General features: G+C 49.3%; 4 protein-coding genes across 4 annotated transcripts; 2 read left to right on the top strand and 2 right to left on the bottom strand.

Moving 5' to 3' along the window:
* Positions 1-398: 398 nt before the first annotated feature.
* Positions 399-4,058, top strand: NECHADRAFT_106591 (uncharacterized protein; the record flags this gene model as incomplete). Its single annotated transcript, XM_003041191.1, has 4 exons — positions 399-577; positions 744-2,053; positions 2,222-3,436; positions 3,490-4,058. 4 exons carry the CDS (start codon positions 399-401, stop codon positions 4,056-4,058), a joined length of 3,273 nt encoding a protein of 1,090 aa, XP_003041237.1.
* A 2,160-nt stretch (positions 4,059-6,218) lies between these two features.
* Positions 6,219-6,650, top strand: NECHADRAFT_106590 (uncharacterized protein; the record flags this gene model as incomplete). Its single annotated transcript, XM_003041190.1, has 1 exon — positions 6,219-6,650. The coding sequence occupies one exon, from the start codon at positions 6,219-6,221 to the stop codon at positions 6,648-6,650; it is 432 nt and encodes a 143-aa protein (XP_003041236.1).
* Positions 6,651-8,305: 1,655 nt separating this feature from the next.
* On the bottom strand, positions 8,306-9,171 carry NECHADRAFT_88739 (uncharacterized protein; the record flags this gene model as incomplete). Its single annotated transcript, XM_003041156.1, has 4 exons — positions 8,306-8,626; positions 8,669-8,696; positions 8,738-8,955; positions 9,037-9,171. The coding sequence occupies 4 exons, from the start codon at positions 9,169-9,171 to the stop codon at positions 8,306-8,308; spliced, it is 702 nt and encodes a 233-aa protein (XP_003041202.1).
* Positions 9,172-11,131: 1,960 nt separating this feature from the next.
* NECHADRAFT_88738 (uncharacterized protein) lies at positions 11,132-12,723 on the bottom strand (the record flags this gene model as incomplete). Its single annotated transcript, XM_003041155.1, has 2 exons — positions 11,132-12,577; positions 12,634-12,723. 2 exons carry the CDS (start codon positions 12,721-12,723, stop codon positions 11,132-11,134), a joined length of 1,536 nt encoding a protein of 511 aa, XP_003041201.1.
* Between the last annotated feature and the right edge of the window lie 404 nt (positions 12,724-13,127).

Raw genomic sequence — 13,127 nt, 5'->3', positions numbered from 1 at the left:
TGACCTGGCGGATAATTACGACGGAGGTGACCGACATACTGCATACGTCGGGGTATATTGCCCATTCCAAGCTATACAGGGGATGTGATTGGGAGAGAACGGGGAAAATGGACGAGACCTTGTGTGAGACTGGGAGTGGTTCCTTTGTGCAACTCACACTGTGTACATTGCTGGACATCTCAGAGGCATGAACATCCTGAAAAGTGTCTGAATATGAGGGCAAAAGTCTATATGTACAGCTACTTGCCTGTTGATTGATCTACGGCTCAGTAGTCCAAAGCTGTGCTTCAATTCGTCTTGTACAGACAGCCAAAACAAGATAATCCCTCGCTTTTCTATTGGGGCTTCTGCCTCTCACACGCTTCACCTCCTTGTTTCGCTTCTTTCAGTATTTCAGCATGAGGTTACACTGGTACGGGCTGCTGGTACTACTGTCCAGCAGTCTTAGTCTCCAGCAGGAAGTCAGTCGTCAAGCTCGTTTCCTTGCCCAGAGCAAAACATGCACTGCTACCCAACATTGCGAGATTGGATGCTGCAGCAGCGCCGGGCATTGCGGCTTCGGGCCTGATTACTGCGGGTAAGTTGTTGAGCTGTCCCCGTCTAGTTGTCTCGGCAGCGTTTTCTAACAGAAGTATCAGTAATGGATGCCAACACGACTGTGATCGCAAGGCCGATTGCAATCCAGGCTGGGACAGCCCCAAATGGAGCAAGGCAGAAACGTGCCCTCTCAACGTCTGCTGCAGCGAGTTCGGCTTCTGCGGCACGACGAAAGAATTCTGCGGCGACGACGACAAGGTCAACCGGCCTTCTTGCAGCGTGGCTTCCACGCCTGTGAACCGCGTCATCGGTTACTACGAGGCGTGGTCGACGGCGAAAAGAACCTGCTATGGCATGCGGCCCGAGAAGATCCCCTTCGGCTATTACACCCACATCAACTTCGCCTTTGCCACCATCGACCCTAGCACGTTTGAGCTCATTCCTGGCGATGACCGCACGGAAGACTACATGCGGCGCATACAAACCCTGAAGCTCATCCAGCCCGATGTCAAGGTCTGGATCGCAGTTGGCGGCTGGACCTTCAACGACCCGGGACCCACGGCTACCACATTCAGTGACATTGCTGCGTCGACCCAGGCTCAAGATGCTTTCATCTCATCGCTGATAAAGATGATGAATACGTATGGCTTTGATGGGCTGGATCTCGACTGGGAATATCCTGTGGCAAAGGACCGCAATGGACGTGGAGAAGACTTCAAGAACTTCGTCACCTTCATGGATCGGCTGCGCAAACAGCTCAACGACAAGGGCATGTCCAAGAAAGGAATATCTCTGACACTCCCCTCCAGCTACTGGTACCTCCAACACTTTGACATCAAGAACCTGCAACGATCAATCGACTGGTTCAACATCATGTCGTATGACATCCACGGGTCCTGGGACATTGACAACGAACACACTGGCCCCTGGGTCAACTCGCACACCAACTTGACAGAGATCCAAGATGCTCTAGACCTTCTCTGGCGCAACGACATCAAGCCTGAAAAAGTGGTTATGGGCATGTCGTTCTACAGCCGCAGCTTCACCCTATCAGATCCTAAATGCACCAAGCCTGGATGCAGGGTGGCGTCCGGGGGCAACCCCGGAAAATGTTCAGGCACGACTGGCGTGCTCCTCCACCCCGAGATTCAAGATATCATTAAGGAAAACAAGCTCAGTCCCACTCTTCACCGCGACGCGTCTTACAAGGCAGTCTCTTGGGGCGATCAATGGGTGTCGTTCGACGATGTGACAACCTGGCGACTCAAGAACAACGTGTTCCGTGGCCAGTGCATCTCGGGCATCATGGTGTGGGCCGCCAGCCAGGATGACGGCGCGGGAACCAATATCAAGGCGCTCGCATCCTCGGTCGATCGGAAAGTCATGGCCGCACCCGACTTTGTCGAGAAGCCAACCAAGGCAGATCCAGCCTTCCTGGAACCCCCAAAGTCATGCACCTGGGCTGCGTGCGGTCAGGACTGCCCGTCGGGCTTTAAGCTCATCTGGCGCGCTTCTCGTCCGAAGGAGATATTTGGCGAGGCCTGTTCTGTTGGCGGCACATCCAAGTGGTGCTGTCCTGCCAACCAAAAACTTCCTACGTGTGAGTGGAGGGGCCATAGGAACACCGGCAGCTGTAGCCCTGGATGCAAGGGCGACGAGGTCGAGGTCGGTGGCATCAGAGTAGGCTGCAAGTCAGGCTACCAGTCAGCCTGCTGCACCATGACCGAGTCCACCCAAGCCTGGGGCGTTTGTGGATGGACTACTGGAAGCTGTGAAATGGGCGAGAAGCAGAAGTGTCCCGCCGGGCGACCCAATCGTGTGGCCGGAGCTGCCTGGGCTTGGGGAGGTGTTCCCCCCTGTGGCTGGGGCTCGAGCGAACGCAGCTATTGCTGTAACGAACCCATGCCTGCTGATTTCAAAACGTGCCGCTGGATCACCGATGTCGAGGACCGAAAGGGTAAGTACTGCGATGCCTGCCGGGATGATCAGGTAAGGATCGCCGCTCGGTCTACCAGTGTGTGCCTCACTCCTTCCGAAGCCCTCTGCTGTGATAGACCCAAGCTTGAGAAGCGAGACGACAATCCTGCCAATGATACCTTTGGTAGCGACCAAGCCCAGGAGCTGCGCAAACTCATCGACAAATATATCAATAACCCGTTGTGCCCTGCTAACTACCTGCACCCCCCTCTCCACGACAGTTTCCAGAAACGCTCGCTTTCTGAGTCCGACGAGCAAGGCCATGATAAGAGACAAGCCACAGACTGCTCCCGCACCAACTGGGATGGCCTTTTAGGACATGGAACCAACCTGATCGAGAGGCGAGACGCTTATATGGACAAGTTGGCCAAGCCTTGGGACGATGGCCTCGCTGGGCCGCTGGATGTCGAGTACCAAGTTGCCAAACTTCGCAACTTCAGTGATATCTTCCCCTCCTTTGATCCCAAAAGCACCGTGGAAAGAATCTTATACAACGCCCAAAGGGGAGGGGAGGGACAGCGACGGGCTAGGAAAATACCGGGAAAGCTATGCGCTTTTCCTCCCTCGGAAGAGGACAGCACGAAACGAGGTCTCGGCAATAAAGATGGAGAGGTCTTGGCCGATTGGAACACGAGGAGCGAGCATTCGCTTGATCCTCGCAAGGTCTGGGCGTTGATGAGTGGAACCTCCCCCAACAGCTCGCCTTACTTGACCACCATCCTCCAAGGCATTATCAACGGAGCCCTTTCCCTGCACTACGCCAGATGGATATGGTACACAGCGACGGATGGAGGCGGTCAGCCAGGACCCATGCTGGAGCTGGCCTATTGGATCGGTTCGGTCCCTGGAAGAAACCCCGGAGACGCCAGTCTCGACCAGTACCGGGACACTACACCCGGACGCAACGGAGATAGATGGGTTGGTAAGTTACAGTCCTCCACTCTCCGGTCAGATCAGTCTAACTCACGAACACAGTGTTTCATCTCCATTTCGACGGTGGCGGCCGGACGTTCCTCCACCGATTCAACGGGCGCAACGGAGAAAGCGCCCAGATCCACATGGGAGCCAACAGAGTCCAGGTCTACCACGGCCACAGCATCAACTCGGCCAGCAACAGCGAAGACTGGCGGGTCTACGGGGGCGGCAGGGCGGGAGAGCAGGCCCAGAACGCACGCGAAGGCTTCGACTGCAGAGAAGTTAATACCCAGGGTAGGCTGTGGTGGGTTGGCAGAAACATGAACTGGAACAACGTGGCGGGCCTCAGTCCGGATGATATCACCTGGCTGACCCTGATTCGGGACTGGGGCATACGGCTGTACAACGACGGCATCGTGGGCGAGAGGGCATGGCGCCTCATATATCCTAACGCGAGAGTGGTGGACGAGCGTACTGGTCGGATGGAGGTAGGCGAGCCCAGAGATGAGTACGCGCGGGACGCGGTCCTACGAGGTAATAGTGGCGGCAACGGATATGTTTGGTTCTCTAGTTGGCTCTCTGATGCTATTAATGGGCTGCGTCGGTACCAGGATCCGCCGCCACCGTAGGCACTTAATGGAATAAGTTATAGTAGGATTTATTTTTATCTCCTAGATAGTTAGAGAGTAGTATTAACTTTATAGATAGGGATTTATAGCAATTAGATATAATAAAAATCTAATAACCTTAGCCGCCTTATAATTTTACCTAGAAACTAAGTACTAAGATTAGTATAACTATAAATAACTATATTATAATAAGAGTTAAGTACTGCGATTTATATATAGCTCTTAGTATCGCCTTTATAAATAGATATAATAAGGTATTTAAGTTAATACTACTCTTACTATTTATTAATAAGAGCTAATATATAATTATATAAAAAGTATTATAATATCTAAGCTAGGACCTAGCTCTAAGAGATAGACTAGCTTATTTTTTAATATTCCCTTTTACTAAGTAGCTAATTAATAATATAAGGGGAACCTAGGTCTACTATAGTATAGAGAGGTATTTATAAGAAATTATTAATTACTTTAATTTATAATATAAAAAATAGGATTACTTAGACTTCCCTAGGGGTATAATTAATAAGTTACTAACTAGTGCTATTAATATCTTAGGTTAAAACAAAAGGCGCAAGTTAAATAAAGCAAGACTAGTTATATTTCTAAAATAGTTAATAAACTTAATAATTACTTTATTAAGATATATCTAAGTTAAATATATATTATTAATAAAATAGTTTATCAGTGGTCCGTATAGGGTCAGGGTTAGCCTTAGTCCTAGGGTCTTAGTGAAAATTTTCCTCACTTTAGAAAAATAGCTTTAAATAATTCTAGAAAAATCAGCTTTACAATGCACGAGACCTAACCTATACCATTAAATAGCCCTTTTTCTAAGCTTTATAATAATCTACTAAATAGCTATTTTAAGGTTAGGGTTAGCCTACAATAAGCTACGGAAGGCTATCTTGCAAGGGGTGCGTGACGCTGGCTCCACACTTTTCTTATCAATTTCTATTATAGACCCACCCGTTTCTTATTAATTTCTGTTACAAGCCAATCAGAGGGCTTAAAAAGCTTAGTCAGCGTCACGACCCCCCTGTCAGCATCACGGCCCCCCTGCTAGCCTCAGTAGTAGCCGAGCCTTCCAAAGACCTTCCAAAGACCTTCCAAAGACCTTCTAGAAGCCTTCGACCTAATTGCCAAAGAGGGAATAAGTGGGTCTCTTATAAGCTTATATAAAAAAGCCACAAAAAATCAGGCTTTGCAATGGTATAGATCTTGCCTAAATAGGTTGCGAAACGGGTGAGAAATAAGGCCTTGAAGTTGCGTATTTTTCCTGAAATATTTTCGTAAGATTTTCCAAGTCTGACTTTTCACCGACTTGTTTCTTGTTGTTGAACGGAATAAACCACTATGCCAACTGCAAAAGTGAAAAATACCTTTCAACAGGTACCGAGGCAAACTAGGTCTTATTGCTACACGACACTTGTCGTCCGAGTACCCCTAGGAGCAACCACCCCTGGCTGTATGTAAACTTCGGACAGCTGGCAATCCGGGGGGCCGCGTCATAAATTGATAAGTTATGAATCTGCCATCAAGGTGCGAAAGCGCCTCTCAGATGCATTATCGGGGGCTTCATGGGCTGATAGAATACAGAATAAGAGGGACACTATACCTTTTTGGCAACAAGTAGCTCAGTCATCAGAAAAAGGCCATCTAAATGAGGGCTTTCCAGGCTTCACCTTCAAGTTAGCCTAGCTAGAGATCTGCGTTTCATACAAGTTCCTCCTACTTATAGTATAGCAGTTGCCGCTACACCAGGTTAGTCTATATTGTCCTGTCTAGAAGCTTATCCGTCGATCCTACTCAATTCCAACTACATTATTTAACCTTACTTTGTAATCGCCACTTAAACGACTCTGATTGAACTATGTAGAGTCTAAGCTAGCTCAGCCGCGAGCGCTCACGATAATCTTTAGATCGGTATAGTCGACCGACTCGAACTTGAGCATCATCCAACCTCAAAGTCTTATCAGCTTCTTGCGAAGCATCGGCTCCAGGTCCCATACTTATTCAATGCAATCAGCAGCCTTCGCCTATATAAAGAAGCTCTCGCCGGCCCAAAATCACAATCTCTCACTTCTCATCTTCGGTCCAACCATCTCGCATCACATCCAACACATTCCCAAATCCCAAACCTCCAGACCCCCAATCGTCAACATGAAGGCCACCGCCGTCCTCGTGAATCTCTTCGCCCTTGTCGTTATCGGCATTGACAGCGTCTCCGCTGGTTGCCATGGCTCCGGCGACACCTGGCAGGATGCTGGAGCCGCCCGCTCGCACGTCAAGAGAGTCTACAAGGGCTACTACGGCAACGCTAGGAGATTCCAGGGCACTTTTACGCCTAGAGAGTCTCGCCACGTCTACGTTCAGCATTCAGGCACGCAGAAGTTTGACTTCATCATTAGGAACGAGAACAACGGCATAGCACTCGACCTAGGTGACGCTGATTATGTCCTTCGTCTGCAGAACGAAATCAACGCCTGCCCTAGGGGTGATCAGTCGTCCGCTCTCACAGTTCGAGGGCGAGTCACACGCAACTCCATCAGGGCATACCTTACAACTGGTATTTCATCCGTCGCTCCATCTTGACCCCCAAAGCTGTGAGTAAATTATCGGGTACTATTTCAACAGAGATTACGATAAAGTGAATCAGTCATGAAAAAATATTGGTACGTACCGATTTATTCATCACAATACATCAGTAGTTAAAAAAAAAAGGAAAAGTGCACCAGTACATACCAGTGCACAAACTTATGCATCGTGACTTGTTTCTGCACTCCAAACACGTGACGTGTGACAGATTCTTGGCCACAGTGTGAAAGTGTGCCGGCCAAGTACCGCCTATGTATCAGAGTCCAGAGGTCGTCAGCCGCATCGCGACAAAAAAGAGGACGCTTTGGTATACTCAGCCGCTCTGCCTCTAGGACCTGAAAATTATGAGCAAATGAAAGATCTAAATTTTGCCAAGGGTATCTAGAACCGTGATCGCCAAACACCAAAACAGCAATACACAATCCATCTCTCTCTATCATCCACACGGGGACAACCACCCTTTCTTTTGTGTTTGGATATTTTCCCTTGTACCGACGAGTTCCCTGACATTCGCTACCGCCATGAATCCTTGATAGCCAACCCTCAACCCACTAATTGTGCCCGTCATTCATCTAGGCAAGTGCTGCGGAAAGAATCGTGGTAGGATCACTATGCTATGCTCTGCGTTGACGAGCGCATTATATAGACCCTAAGCGTTAAGCGGAAGCGCGCCTTTGTCGTCTATCTCTTTTTTTAATCGTATTGGCTGATTAAGAGTTAATAAGTCGGCTATCCTAGTATATTGTTTAGACGGCCATGTGCTATGGGGCTGTTGCGGCGATGAGGCTGATGACGTGGTGGAATGGAGGCGCTGCTCTATCGTCGGCGCCGCGAAATGGGGCCTAGAGATGAGAATCCCGGTGAAAATGATGCTACCGACGACGAGGCAGAAGATTCGAGATGTCTTTGTGGAGGGGGTATCTCGCTATGGGAGAAAGAAGGTGGTGAGACGCCTCAGATATCGTTGGTGACATCGCCTTTTGTCCCTGGCTATTGTGAGCGTCGAGGTGTCGTCTCGGGATCGTGGGCATGGAAACATACGTAGGATGATGAGAGTACGCGTCAAAACAAGTGTCTTGTGAAGCTTTTAATAATAATAAACTGTTCTGCAACTCAGTTCTTCTACATAAGTTGGGGTTAGGCCCATCAGTTACACGTGTTACATTAAACAATCATGCGCCGTGGAAAAAGCTCCTATACCTTTGCACAAAGCGAGTTTACAATTGGTGAAGTGATTCGGAGCAGATATTCGTCATCTCGCTGAATCAATTGGGCGTGAAATACATTTTGATATTACCAAAATTTATTGAACCATGAGCCTTTGAATGAGTCATTTCTCTGGTGTTCAAGATGCCTTGTATACAGGTAGACGTTGCTTGAGAGTCGGCGGACGAAAATGTTCGGCTCTAGGGTAGGCTTTTGGCAACCCAGGTACCTAATTCTTTTGTGCCAATGAATTTTTTACCAATGAATTTTCACTGCGACCCATTGTTCATCGCGACACACTTTTCATCAATGTGCATTTTTATCTATTAATCATGCCTTTTATTATGATGCGTTCTTATGATGCATCGCAAGGGCGCCAATGGAATTAGATGTCTTTTTCTTAATGCACAAGGATGTACTGATGAACTATGCTAGGTTCTTTCTGTTTATAGCTTTGCTGCTTCATTCGTCTGATTACTCTGGTCCCTTAACACCTTTCGCAAGATCTTCCTAGTTGTACTCTTGGGTATCTGCTTTAGAAATACCACGCCTGCTCGGAGCTGCTTCTGTGGGGCGAGCTCGTTCTTGATGAATGTCTGAATATCTTTGGTAGAGATGCGAGTCGAGTCTGCCACCACGAAAGCTCGAGGCACTTCGTTGTTTGCCAGAGATAGGTCGGGAACCCCTATGACTGCAGCGACGTGGATAAGGATATGGGAAACAAGGGTTGCTTCAAGCTCGGCCGGAGCGACTTGGAGGCCCTTGTACTTGATCATTTTTTTAGAACTGGATTAGCAGAGTGAACTGACTACAGGGTCATCAGAGAGCACCTTTTTTCTGTCCATGATCTAGAATTTACTATTCCGCCTCATGCCCACATCTCCAGTTTTGAGTCAATGTCCGCAGCTGGTAAAGGTTCTGGCTGTGGCCTCGGCGTCATTCCAGTATCCAACTGTGAGTGTAGGGCCTTGGACGAGAAAGTCGCCCTGTTGACCATCTTGAACGTCACGTCCCGTGTCATCGAGTATCCGCATTCTGATGTTTGGAAGGATGATAGAGATGCTGCCGGTGCTATCAGGCTCGTCCCAAGGCTGACCTGTGGCACTAGTAGTTGTCTCGCTTAAGCCCCAAGTCTGAGAGACGGTGCGTGGTGCAGAGCCTCAAACTGGTAGGTGACTTTGGGGCTGTGCGCAATGAGCATGTAGATGGGCGGCACGGTGAAAAAGGACGTAATGCCGTGCTTCTTGTTGTCCTTGAGGAAGTCCTCAAAGTTGAATTTGGGCATCCAGTAGACGGTTCCAGGGCCATACATGGATGGGTATACCAAGTACCCCAAGATGCCTGCAATATGTGCGGCTGGCAGTGACCAATGGTCCGGTATTGGCAGTTGAAATTGGCATCCTTTGCTCGGCGGGTTTTCCAGTCACGGTGGCGGTAGCCTGTTATCAACCCCGATGAGGCGAGATTGAGGAGGGAGATGTGAACACCTAGGTAAATTACGGTTAGTATTTGCTTGGTGGACTTTGGTCTCTGGAACACAGAATCAAGACGTGCCTTTTGGTTCTCCGGTTGTGCCGCTACTGTATAGCATAATAGTAGGCAGCTGGGCCGAGTCCTCAGCGTCTCCGGCTCAGAGCGCTGTAGACGCCCCCGGCAGCAATTACCCCGTAAAAAAGAGGCGGGAGCGGGATTTGCCCTGACGAGATGCAGACAACTACATCCTTCCCCGGCTCTTGGGCGCCGGTGCCAAACCGAGAGCGGAGAATTTTGGGCAATGAACTTGGTGTAGTATCTGGTTTGAGCGTTGGTAATAGAATCTTCGACGTTGTTGGCCTCGATATGTAGAATGGTATCTTCCTCGGTCGGGCACTCTGGAGACTCGACACGGACATTAGCTATCTGAGCTCAGACGGCTGATTGGTAGTAAACTATACCGAATAGTAATGAAAGCAAGTCGATATTGATCAGTCCGTAGTCAACAGTATGGTTGTAGATAATTTCAGGTGCCATCTCGCCGGCGACTCGAGGAGGTTGGGTTTACGCCCTTGTGATCCGTCTCGGGGGGTCTTTGGCTATTATTTTGGCTCCTCAAGGCTTACCGAACCGAGTATCTTGGTTTGTGACAGCTGCTGCTCGACTTTATATGTCTCGTCGGAATGATCCCCTTCCAGAAATGGCATTTAAATCGGTTAGCCGAGGTGTGATGATAGCACGGCGCAAGGAGTTGTTGGACGCCATCGACGGCTATGGCGTTGAATGCATGTTGGTACTGCAAAATCTATTGGCAAATTCTTCTTTTACGCTCCAGCAGGCGTCTCACACAGAATCAAGCCTTAAAAGTCATCAAGAGATGGTGGTCGAGAGATTGGCTTGGCTAGGCAGATATCGATACACCCAACGATTAGGAGAATTAGTCTCCCAGTTTTCGACAGCATTCATTTTGCCCTGTAGACTTGTGGTAATGATCTAGATGTAAACTGTCAACCCATTACTGGCTGAACCGCCAACACCATCGTAGCGATAACAGTACATCAGATATTCCACTGCTTGAAGCAATCTACCTAGCTGGGCTCCTCTGCTATGCTGACTCCGCTTCTGTTCCTTAACCGTGCTCTAAACTACCTATTAGTACCATCAATGTACCCAAATGGGCAAAGGCAAAGGGATTGACTACACTATGATGGACTTGGCCCAGGCCAATTCAGCTTTTTTCTAGCACATCAGAGACGCACTCACTGTTTAAAGGCGTTCATAAAAGCCTGTCTTCCGCCTTTCGAGCCTGAAACCGCCTTGTCGTACGAAGCAGATGTTGGTCATACGACGCGGACATTGACTGAGCCAGGGAGTTGGTAAGCTATGACGTCCTCTCTATGGGTTATTAAGCTAATGATGGTTGCTATGGGTCATAGTACATCGCCATGTGGTTCTTTTAGAGTCCATTTAAAAGAGAGATCTCACGTACTTTCTCGTGAGGCAAATATAATAAAATAATAAGAGCAACCGATCAATTGATAGTATTGAAGATATGACTCTCCAAGGAGCCTAAAAGCCCTCCTCTTGAAGCCTATGAAAGTAATGATAAGGGTGAAGCTTTGTGGCCTCTGCCCCCTTTTCTATGTATAAGAAATTGCCCCGTAGCCCAAAATGGACTGGAACATTTCTCCCCCAGCTCAGTAATTCTAGAGATCTAAAATCTCTAATAAAACTAGCTTCAATAGATAAATCTGACCTGGAAACAGCCTCTACTGCCAATGAGATCCTCCAAGCATATATCAAGGCTTGAAATACCCGGTCCAGAGCTTCCTCAAGAGCCCATCGGGATCATACTTGGATGAGATGGCTCTGAGCCTGGCCTGGCTCTTCTTGCCATAGCTTGCAATCACATCTTGCAGTCTCCCAGAGTAGTTCATATACTCATAGCCATTCCTGAACCCCCTCTTTTGAGCCATAGCGTCCAGGCTCTCAACAAAATGGTTCGTCCGGCTGTCAATCAGATCATCGAGGGCCGGGTCGGTCCAGGACATGGGTATAGAGATGATGTAAGAAGGAAACTTTGCAGGCTCAAGGCCCAGGGCGTTACCTCCATTCCTCTGCATGGCCTTGAATGAAGGGTTGGTGAGGGGCTGGAAGACCATGCTCACGTTGAGGAAAGCCCCTCGAGCTTCTATATCTGCTCTAAGCTCGTTGGCGAAGGAGGTAAAGGCTTCGGTGATATCATTCATAAAACCATTACTGTTCGCGCCATCGCGAATAGAAGTGGCGTACCATGATTGTCTCTCGCCGAACACGGAACTTCCAGTGCTTCGAATCTGGCCTGAAATGTCCGTGACGAGTGTGTCGTTGGAGAGGGGCTTTGGGAGCTGGTTGAACCCTTTCATGGTATCAAACTCGCCACCAGGCGCATACGGGGATGAGAGGTTCACATGGAAGCCGTATACCGTTGGGATGGGGGCGCCGTTGACGACACCAGAGTAGGTCAAACCGAATATCAGGTGAGAGTCCGGGTCCTGTCCCGAGTGAAGTTTTTCCCTGGTGATCCTGGTAAAGGCGTTAAGAACTTTGGCAGTATCGCTGGCCGGCCACACGGTCAGCCGGCTCCAGACATCGCCTTGTTCGTAAGCTTCGAGGTCAAACCGGGTAACAATGCCAAAGCTAGACCCGCCACCACCTCTAAGAGCCCAGTAGAGATCTTCGTTCTCTTTCGGGTTGGCGTTCACAACCTTGCCTGATACCAGTGCGACCTGGAAGTTCCGGACGTTGTCGCAGCCCATGCCTCGCCTACCGGTGAGAAACGAGAGGCCACCTCCCAAGATAAACCCAGAAACGCCTACCATGGGGCTGCGGCCGCCAACCACGGCGATACCCAGAGGCGTTATAGCATCAGTGACATTAATCCAGCGGGCACCAGGGCCGACAGAGACTGTGGTGCGGTCGGCAGAGACATGGATGTCTCCCATCGAGTCCATAGCAATGACGACTCCTCCCTGGATGTTAGATCCCTTAGGGAAGGCGGTATGTCCTCCGGCCCTGACAGTAAAGGGGCTGTCATGCTTAGTCAAGAGCCCCAGAGTATTCGAAACATCCTCGGAAGATGCGGGAAGAACAATACAAGAGGGCTCCATGTTCTGTCTACCTGACCAGTAGACGTTGGATGTATCGTATGTGGCTGAGTCTGGGTAGGCTACCTTGCCTGGTAAAGCGGCGTTAATTATCTCGCACTGCACATTGAGTTAACATCACCATGTGCGATATTCTGTAATAATCAGACACCTACTATCGGTGGCAATCCTCCCGACGGGTATGCGAGACATGGCAAGCTATACATCAAGCCTGAGAGAATGAATGCAGCAACAGAGGCCTGCATTGTCGCGGTTGTGGTTGAGTCAACTCAATGATAGATAGGAAGAGCGGTGAGAGGGTGGGCATGGAGATTGTGCAAGATGTCTGCCATGAGGGTAAATGATATAATTTATAACTCATGGCATCACCACAACAGCAAGCACAGCCACGGGATGGTTTCTTGCCATCCACGCTTCAAGGTGGCCAAGTGCACTGCCAAGATATCTGAGTTGCATTCAGGATGGACCAGCTATGTCTCTGCTCAGACCCATATCCCGACTCAGCATCTACCAGAGGCGACGGATCGGTACCGACAATGCAATCTCTTGGTCGACACCCCCGGTTGTCGTCATAACCCGAGCTGGAAGCGATCGGCGCCACTCCGCGAGGCACACTCGCAGCTCGCCTTTCTTCCGCCCGCTTGTGAGC

This window comes from Fusarium vanettenii, assembly GCF_000151355.1.
Source record: "Fusarium vanettenii 77-13-4 chromosome 16 genomic scaffold NECHAsca_50_chr16_1_0, whole genome shotgun sequence".
Lineage (NCBI taxonomy): Eukaryota > Fungi > Ascomycota > Sordariomycetes > Hypocreales > Nectriaceae > Fusarium > Fusarium vanettenii.
The sequence above is the reverse complement of the archived record's forward strand: the minus strand, read 5'-3'. Positions and strand labels throughout refer to the sequence as shown.